Source organism: Gavialis gangeticus, unplaced genomic scaffold (genome assembly GCF_001723915.1).
Source record: "Gavialis gangeticus isolate Ggan-Ray unplaced genomic scaffold, GavGan_comp1, whole genome shotgun sequence".
NCBI lineage: Eukaryota > Metazoa > Chordata > Crocodylia > Gavialidae > Gavialis > Gavialis gangeticus.
The window spans coordinates 32,943,964-32,953,987 of record NW_017729031.1 but is presented as its reverse complement, the minus strand read 5'-3'; the positions used below and the strand labels follow the sequence as shown (position 1 = coordinate 32,953,987).

At 48.0% G+C, this 10,024-nt stretch overlaps 1 protein-coding gene across 2 annotated transcripts in view; it reads right to left on the bottom strand.

Annotated features, from left to right (window-relative positions):
- Positions 1-6,517: 6,517 nt before the first annotated feature.
- HSPBAP1 (HSPB1 associated protein 1) overlaps positions 6,518-10,024 on the bottom strand; it is a 71,046-nt gene continuing 67,539 nt past the window's right edge. Inside the window, exons 7-8 of one of the 2 annotated variants that reach the window (XM_019522584.1) lie at positions 7,311-7,421; positions 6,518-7,121 (exon numbers count right to left, since the gene is read on the bottom strand). In XM_019522584.1, coding sequence (XP_019378129.1) covers positions 6,576-7,121; positions 7,311-7,421 — 657 coding nt within the window. In that variant the 3' untranslated portion in view covers positions 6,518-6,575. The remainder of the gene's footprint in view (positions 7,122-7,310; positions 7,422-10,024) is intronic. The other variant, XM_019522585.1, reaches the window with a different exon arrangement.

Here is a 10,024-nt window from a genome sequence, read left to right as displayed (position 1 = left end):
CAAGTGCGACTTAATTTTGCAGGCATGCTCAGTTGTGCTGAGGATGGTGCTCAAAGAACAAGTTACTGCTCCAGTTTTAAACAATCCAGGAGGAAGAGGCGAAGACTATAAAGGGTTTGCGGCTCCTGCTGCACACCCCAGTGTTGATAATTGAACGCTGTCAGTTCAGTACAGAAAGGTCTTGGAGGTGAGCGGGCTCTTGTTCAGGCTACCCAACACTTCTGTCAGTGGCAAAAGTTCTGTATTTCAGTCTGATCTGGATTTTGAAAGGGATCTGGGCACTGCTTTGCACCGTCCTGCAAGGCCTGAGGGACTTACACAGCCAAATCCCAATCTCGGGAGTGCCCTAGGCACTTGAAATCATTGAAAGGCAATGAGTATTAAGCTCCTGAGTGCCTGCATCACTTGTGGAGATGGGACTTAGCAGCTAAGTTACTTCAGGGTAGATCTGCAAACGGGCTTAGATGTTTAAATCCTCCCTAAATCCTACTTCCAGTGTCAAAGTCCAGAACTGTGATCCTCAAAACCTGCATGCAGCTGCTGTCTAACCCCGGAGCCGTCTGAAATCCCCCGCTTTTCACCCGGAAAGTCCCCAAGGCACCTCCAGGTCTGCTTCTGGCCATGCTCAGCGCATCCAGCTCCCTCATTCCCTGTCCCTCTGGCCCTAAGACTCATTTAATGATGCTATATGAAGACAAAGAGCTTCAACAAGAGAGATTTGGAAGCTCCTGCCTTACCCAGTTGCCTCTGGCTTGCTGGGGAGGTCATGCTTCTAGATGAGAGATGTAGGTTTGAGCAATTCAACCCAGGCCTCCCCACCAGGGTGGGCAAGTGCTCCAATAACTGAGCTACTGCAGAAGAGGAGAGCCAAGGATCTCCTTGGTCCTTGAAGGAAAGAGCTTGGGTGAAAAGGATCCAGGGCTGTGAAACCTTAGAGGAGGGAAGCACCTCTCCTCTCCTCTAGCCTGGTGTTAGGGACCCCTCCAGTGCTAGTTTTCCCCCTGCTCCTGCCCCATCTCTGGGATGCTCGTCCACCACTAGCGGGAGGGTAACCAGGAGGGTAACTACCTTCTGCAGTGCCTATGCTGGGTAACGTGGGGTTTTAGGACTCTACTCTAACCCTTTTATTCAGTGTAAAGAGAGCAGAGCAGGTTTGAAAATGTTGTCCCTGATTTAACCTCGGGAACTGGGATCTGTGTCAGTAGCAGGCATCTTAAAGCCACTTATTGGTCTGCAGGCCATTTGCTATACGTGACTCTACTCATCTGCAGTCATTTCTCTCTCTGCATGCACTTGTGCCCAGTATATGGCTGCAGTGTTATTATATTATGGGTCCAAGACCTGAAGCCCTTCTGGTGGCTTTGCCTAGCATTATAAACAGACCTGTGCTATTCTCCCCGGATCACCGGATCTGGCTGTAGCTCCCTCCTTTCTATCACAAGCCACACCTGGGGGGACCTTACAGTGCAACTCTTGCTGGTCAGACTGAATATCTGCCTTCAGATCAGTGAGATGTCTTTAATGTCTGCAATTCAGTGGGGTGGTAATGGCTTCCTCCATTATTCAGAGTCTTTTCACCATATGCCCTCATATAAAGAAAGCTGGGTCTTTCCCCTATAGGGGAGACCTTGCTAGGATGCATAGAGTCCAGGATTTGCAAGGACATGCATATTCCAAAAAAATACAGTGGTGGAATATGTCCTGCTTTAAGAGATGACAGGGCCAGAGCCGTGTTACATTTGGATTATTTTGGCTATTTTAAGCACGTTTACAATTTGAAGAAGACAGTACTATGCTGAACCTCTTACTCCCTCTGCTTCCCCCCCCCCATATGCTGTGAATTTATACTGTCCTTGACATTAGAGTGTTTTTCTTCTGGGAGGATTTTTTTGCTGAGTCTGTTTGAATGAAACATTTGCAATATCCCTTGCCTTGATGCAGATTTTCCCAACGGCAGCTGCCTCTGTCCAAACCCAACCCCTGTGGTCAACAGAAGAAGAAAGCGCGTGTAGCCAAGTGTCAAAGGTGACGAGTCTTCATTAAAATCCCATTCTGAAATGCAGCTCTCTCAAAATGGCACCTCTGTACTCCACCGATCTGCTCCCTGGCCGCGCTGTGAACTGCTAAAGTCAGCAAATGTGAATAAAATAAAGTTTTAAACTAATTTTTAATCCTGCTGGCACAGCAGATCCAACATAGCGATGGGAAAAATGAAGTGATTCTATTCGGGCTTCAACATCAGTGGGATGGTGAGCTACGTTCCCACCCATCCCGCCTCTCCATCCTACTGAAACACTGGGATTGGTGAGGGTCATACGTGAAGGTAGTGGGTTTGCACAGATGTGACTGAGGACTTGGTTTGTCCTGCAGAACTCTTGTTCTTGGTAATAACATGCAAGGAAAGGAAAAGGAGGAGGAAGGGGAGGAACTGTTTTTGTTCTGAGCCCACAGCTGAATGGAAAGAGCTGGGAAGGAAATAAAACAGGATTTTTATTTGTTAAATTGAGCATGTTTGTGTCACAGAGAACCACCATGGCCACCATATTTTTGAAGTTGTTTTTAAAGTCTACGCTTTGGGGATGTGAACAACTTAGGTCTTTCTTTTATATATCTCTATTTATATTTATATATATGTATAAAAGAAAGAGCTAAGGTTTTCACTTTCCTGAAGCGCAGACTTTAAGAACGACAAAAATTGAGAGTTGGCAGCACTGCTCTGCTAAAACTCATCCTTTCCACTGAGCAAGTTCAAAAGCAACTTTCTCCAATTGCTTACTATTCTCCGTTTTTAATTTTCCCCTTCAACCTAACTAAAAGCTCTGCCCTCCAAGCTAACTAGGCACTACCACCCTTACTCATGTAAATGCAGTTGGCTCTAACCCCAAACCCCTGATAAGGATTGTGTCTCTGAAATAGTTCAGATTTTAACCTTCCTGCATTTGTCAAGGTAACAACTGAAAAAAGTGCTTTTTTTTCCTTTTATGATGGGGAAACTGCATTTCTCACTCCATTTTTCTTAGTCCTTTATGTAGCTCTAGCCCTCATGTAGACTCCAGACCCTGAGAGTTGTAGAAACCCAGATGAATGAAATCTATAAAAGCCTCCATGGCCTCAGCTGAAAAGGGTACGGCCCTACCACCCTGCAGAGACCAGGCAAAGAAAAGTTAAGGCCAGAGGTGAGTGTGGCAGAAGTTACAGAGGTGTCCAAACAGAGCTATAATGCCATACAGGTTGCACCTGTAATGATCACAGGAACTTTTAGGTGGCAGCAATAAAAAGAAAAGAAAAGCTGCCAATGCAAAGACTTCACAAGGTTGCCCCAAAAAGAGCCTAGCTGAAAATATAATTATAAGTGCCATTTTGAATTGCTGCCGCAGGTAGAACAAAGAAGCTAAAAGCATTCCCAGAGGCTTAAGCAGCTTGCAGACTGCACCTAGCACTGGCATTTTGGCACTGGGATTTTCCCCCCGCAAGACGCATCCCATAGTGAAAGCATCATGGGGTCTGCTATGTGTTAATCCTCCAGCCCCTGCTAAGGGAGCCAACCCTGCTGCTGCAGAAAAGGTCTGCTCGCCTTCCGCATGCCCGTGGGCTGGTGACGTACACACATCGATTTCTGCCCCGTGTGTCTGGCAGCCTGCTGAAGGTGCAAATCAGTGAGTGTACAATCATTCACTGCGGGAAGAGGGATTCAAATTTGCTGCGATCTAAACAGCAGGGCAAAGGGGCTGAGACAAGGGAGAGATGCAGAGCTTGAAGTCTTAACAGCCTTTCATATTTTATACGGAGCAGCTGCTACTCATTCCTATTCACATGTTGTGCCTTCGGCGAGTCCTTTGCTGCCTCTATTTAAACTACTATTGGCCTCATTGTTAAACTGTGTTCTTGGCTATATTTCCAAGTGTCTTTGCTCAGCCTCCACAAAGGCTACTTCCTCCAGATCAGCTTACCCCTGCCCCTGCAGCATTTTGTTATCGATAGCGGTTTTTTGAGAGGGGAAGGAAGTGGAATATGGTGGTGGGTACAGACATGAATTGGGCTGAAGGTTATCTAACCACTGGTTTCCGTATCTGGCCCTCGTGTCTGGGTGAGCGAACAGCACCGCCTACCAGAGCTCATCCTCTCTGTGATTGAATACACTTAGTCACTTCCCTATCTGCAACCACATCTTAATGCTCTCCATTGTGGTGTCCTCCAAACCAACTCAGCTACTCAGTGAACATGCAGCCCCCAGGATCCCATCGGCTCTTCGCCTTGCCTTGCTTCCTCTTGCTCTGGCTGGAGGGTCTTGGGGCTCCCCCTCCCTCTCCTGGCTCCCACTGCCTGACCCAGCCACGTGGAGCAGGACAGGGTGGTGTGGTGCAGCCGACGGTGTCAAATGAGTTGCCTGTGTTGGGGGACACACTGGCAGCTGCGCCATGCAGGGGCAGCCGTGGGGCTACCTGCCCCCATGCCAATGGTGCATAATGCCCGTCTGCCCATGATTTGCAGCAGAGCGGGGGGGCGGACCTGCCCAGGCACGTGCGTGGCACATAGGCTGGGGGGGCCTGTAGCCCCTGTTGGTAGGCTGGGAGCCACACGTCCCAGGGGTGCTTTGAAGATGGACGGCCCTGGCTTATGTCATGCATTGTCATAAGGAGACGTGACGGTGGATGAGCCTGACTTGGCACTGGAGGAACGCAGGCTCCAGCCCCGGTGGTGGAATATCTGAGTGCAGAGGCAATAAACTGCCCACAGCTCTCCTCCAGGCTTGGACCAGAGGGGGAATAGGGACAGGGAACCCAGGAAGCACCTGATTTAGCACATCTCCCAGGCAGCTCCAGCTCGGACCTTGAAGCTGCTCGCACCTCTGGTTAAGGCCTTTCCCCAGGGATCAATCCTCCCCTCAAGCACTGTGGCCCCTGTGCAAGCTGCACTTCCCGTGGCTATGAGGTAAATCAGGTCCATTAGTCCAGGACATGTTCAAGTAGATTAACTGTATCCACCCTTTTCAATATTGTCAGGAACCTTAAAATGCCAGATACTCCTGGGCATCTTCATGGGGAGGTCACAGCCTACCTTCATCCCTCACAGTTGCTGCATTTTGCAGGATTCTCCCTGTTTCGGGGTCCGGGGTCCCATGACCAAGTACTGGTGTTCACCCGGAGCGTATATGTTTGCCTCCTGCCAAGATGTTGTCCAGGCACACTTCCCGTTTTGCTTTATGACTCAGTGGCATAACAAGGGTTGAGCCACTGGGGAAACCACCCCGGGCACTGACGTGGGGGTGGAGGAGTGGAAAAAACAGTTGCCACTGCAGCCATGCAATCACCTCAGCAGCCTCTGTGTGGGGCAGCTGCCCTGGGTGCCCAGCTGTGTCATTATACCTCTGGTCTAACTCATTCCTCTCCACCGGGTGTTTTTGTATATGCCCCATGTCACTTGAGCTTCTGCATACCTAGGGTAGGTTCACTGATGTACAAAGCTGTAGGATTACTTAAGATGTCAGACAGGTTGGCAATGCTTTTGGGTTGAGTGCCCAAAAACTGCACAGCCTGGACTTTAAAGATGCTGGCACACTAGGATGAACAGTGGGGCAGCCACAAGAGACCTGATCCTTGTTGTGGCAGTGCAGACCCTGCCCCTTCCCTGCCGTGTTCTCTGAGGTGCGTGTGCAGCTGCTGCCAGTAACGGGTTGGGCTGGGGCTCTGGACCCCGGTGCAGCTGCCTGCTACAAGCAGCCTGGGCTCTGGGCAGGCCCCTGCCAACTACCAGACAGCCGGGCTGCTTGCAGCAGGCAGCCAAGAGCCTGCAAGCGGTTGCACCAGGGTCCAGAGCCCTGCTGTGGCCAGCACTGGCTGCACGTGCGTTGCAGGGCATACAGCAGAGAAGGGGCTGGGGTTATACAGCCCCAGGTTCCTTCCCCACCATGCAAAGTGTACATGCAGCTGCTGCCATCCATGGCGTTGGGCCAGGGCTCTGGACCACAGTGCACCAGTTGCAGCCTCCCAGCTGCCTGTCACATCCAACCCAGACTCTAGGCAGCTGCTGCCTGCTGTGAAGCCTGGGCTGCTTGCATCAGGGCTTGCAGCCTCTCCACTGCCTGCTGAAAGTAGCTTGGGCTCTATGGCCAGTGGCAGCTGTCCAGACCTGGACCAGCTTTGGCATGCCAGACAAAATGGCTTCATGTGCTGTGCTCTGGCATGTGTGCTGACCCAGGATATAAGATATAATACAAATAGAAATCCTGATATAACCTGATTAAGCAGCAGTACTATTGTTTTTGTAATGCTGATGGATGCATTAGGTAATGTATATATGTTCCCTTTGCTTTTATCCCTTATATTAGTGTATCCCAGGTGCTCATTTTCATTCAAAAGCTTGTCTAACTTTATCCCAACTACATAGCTAGTCCAATAAAAGATATCACCCTGAGAATTCCTTCCCTGTTGCATTTTCACTCTGTCACTTAGCCCTTTGGAAATGTTGTGCTGGTCTGGAGCATGCCTACATCCACCACCGTCTATTCAATTACAAGTGAGGGTAAGAAGTCTGCTATTTTTTTTTTCATTTCAGAAATGTACAGTACTTTGATATCAAACTCTTGCTTTCTCCAGCAGGAGATGGGTCACTAAGCTGATGACTTGTGGATTAACCAAACAATCCAGCAAATCGTTTGTAGAAATGGCTGTTTGTGATGAGTTTGCGCTGGTGTCTGAACGCATTGGATCTGTTAGTGTTTCATAGTCATTGCTCATTATGGATTGCTTTCCAGTGCAGTGTAATTTTCCAAAATGTCCTCCTTCATTTTCGCTGATCAGTTCTCTATGGTCACTTTCAACTACTCTGACTCCTGTTGAGCTTGTTTCTTGAGATGCTGGCAAAACTTGAATAAGATGTGGCCCAAAAAGTATTTTCTCCTCCTCTTCTGTTTTACCTGTTGGAAAATCAGCTTCTTTGTTGTCCTCTGCTTCAGCCATTACTTGTGTTTTCCTCCTTTTGCATGAAGTGCTCATCATTCGATCTGTACAATGGCTGCTGGGATATCTGTGTTGTAACACACGGGCCTTCTGATATTCCAAATATGCAGACATAGCTCCATTTAAGTACTGAAGATTGATTTCATGCGATGTGGCCTCGACCTAAAGCAAACAGAATGACATAGCTAAAAGAGTACATTTCTTTTCAGTCATTATCTTCTCTGGGTCATTCTTTACTACACAAAAGGCACTTACAGATTTCTTTTATGGGCAAAGATGACTCACAGTAAGTTAAGCAAAATGTCAGTAACTCGAGGCTATCACTGCTAATGGAAACAAAAGAGAGCTTACTTCTGTAGGATTTAGCCAGGCGCCTGCACTGCCAGGGTGTTCTGCAGATTTTATGGCACATACAAGTGTTCGAGTTATTGCCTCTTCCACACGGGCTTCATGATCTGCATCCTATCCCAAGAAAAGAGAAAGATAAATTGGAGGACAGGTAGCATTTTAGAAGCCTGTGGAAAGCCTGAAGGCCTTGGAAATAACCAAAGTAAGGGCCTTCACTTGAAAATACTTATTTACTTTAGAAGGATCTTTTTGAAGACAGCAAGGTGGCTCTCATGTGAGGTCCCACTGTCTTACCCGATTAAGGAAGTTTCATAGATTTCATAGATTTTAGGGTGGGAAGGGACCTATTAGATCATCGAGTCTGACCCCCTGCCCTGGGCAAGAAAGAGTGGTGGGGTCACATGACCCCAGCCAGGTGTTTGTCCAATCTCCTCTTAAATACCTCCAAGGGAGGGGACAGCACCACCTCCCTTGGAACTGTATTCTGTATTTTGGCAACCCTCGCTGTAAAGAATTTTTTCCTGATGTCCAATCTAAATTTGCTCTCCTTCAGTTTGTGGCCATTGTTTCTAGTTACCCCGATGGGTGCTCTGGTAAACATCGTATCCCCTATCTCCTGCTGTCCCCCCAGTGAGTGTGTAGATGGCCACAAGATCACCTCTCAACCTCCTCTTGCGGAGGCTGAAGAGATTCAGTTCCCTCAATTGGTCCTTGTAGGGTTTTTCTTGTAGGCCTTTAGCTAGATGGGTGGCCCTCCTCTGTACCCTTTCCAGGTTATCTACGTCCCTCTTGAAGTGCAGCACCCAAAACTGGACACAGTACTCCAGCTGTGGCCTGACCAATGCCGCATAGAGGGGAAGTATCACCTCCCTGGACCTGTTTGTGATGCACCTACTTATGCAAGAAAGGATGTGGTTAGCTTTACTTATTACTTCATCACACAGGTGACTCATGTTCATTTTGCAGTCGACTACAACTCCGAGATCCCTTTCCGCAGTTGTGCTACTTTGAGCAGTGCCTCCTGGGCTGTAGGACTGCTGATGGTTCTTCCTCCCCAGGTGCAACACATGGCACTTGTCCTTGTTAAAATGCATCCTATTCTGTTCTGCCCACTTCCCCAGCCTGTCCATATCCATCCGAATTCACTCCCTGCCCTCCAGTTTGTGTACCTCCCCCTATAGTTTGGTGTCGTCTGCAAACTTGGACAGGGTGCTTTCTACTCCCTCGTCCAAGTCACTAATGAAGTTATTGAATGATACCAGTCCCAGGACAGAGCCTTGGGGGACTCCGCTGCCCACCCACCACCACTCTCTGGGTGCATCCCCTGTGTAATAAATAATCTACATTGCAACTGTTTAGTTTATTTATAAGAATTGGGTGAGGCACTCTGTCAAAGGCCTGTTTAAAATCTAAGTAAATAACATCTACCGCTATTCCTTCATCCAAGTGTTTTGTGACTTGGTCCAAGAAAGAAACCAGGTTAGTCAGGCAGGATCTGCCTGCTATGAACCCATGCTGGTTTCCCCTTAGTACTGTTTTACCCACTGGTCCCCCACAAATGTGATCCTTAACAATTTTCTCAAAGGTCTTGCCCAGGATAGAGGTGAAGCTAACTGGCCTATAGTTACCTGGTTACTCCGTTCTCCTCTTCTTGAAAACAGGGACCACACTGGCCCTTTTCCAATCCTCTGGGACCTGACCTGATGGCCATGAGTGTCCCAAGTGTTGCGCCAGTGGATCTGCTATGACTCCAGCTAATTCCCTAAGTACCCCAGGATGAAGATCATCAGGGCCTGTTGACTTAAATACATCCAACCCCTCCAGGTGCCCCTTTACTAGGTTGAAGGCATAGGTTCCCACTTGCACCCCTTCCCCTTGTTAGTGCTTTGTTAACTGGATCTGAAATAATACTGCGCAATGCCAGTGTCTAATTGAAGACTAGAACACAGCTCCTCTCCTTAGCAAGGAACACAAGAACACTTTTAAAATAATTTAAGCACTTAAAATGCACAGAGGATGTTATAGCGAGATGTCAAATGCTTCAGGCGCTATTAAGGCACAAAACCAATTCCTAGGAAGCATGTCATGCAACAGCAGCACACGCCTGCTCGTACTGCTGCACACAACAGAAGGGAGAGAAAACAAATGTTTCCTTTTATGAAGGATGCTGATGTGCTTGTCAGAACTAAAAATAAATAATAAGTAATTGATTCTTGGGTGTTGGAGACCTTCATGCCTCCCTCCATCCCTTGGGCAGATGCACACAGGCTACTTCGGAAGATTAGAACAGATAAAGGTATAAATGTATGAGACAATTCAAAGTCTCTGCCTTTTATTTAACAGAATTTCTTAGGTCTGGAGAGGAAGTAAGGAAGCTTTAATTAGGGTGTGAGGAGAGGCTTAGCCTTTAGACGTTGTAGTCGTGGGTGCATCAGAAAAGGATCCATAGTTCTGGATTCACTTGTGCTTTTTGAAGGAAAGCTGGGTTTTGGAAGAAATGGCAGCGTGACATAAGTAAACAGGCAGCTACAAATGATGAAATGCTGCTTTGGGTAATGAATAATCAATATGTGTTATGCAAGCCTGGCTGGGAAGGGTGCTAAAGGCAATAATGCAACTTGGCTTCTCAGAGGAGAACGTGCGGTACTAGTTAGACAAGATACTGCTGCTGGGGTTGTGTGTGTGCAATGAGGAAATGCAGGGTGGGGACTGTCATG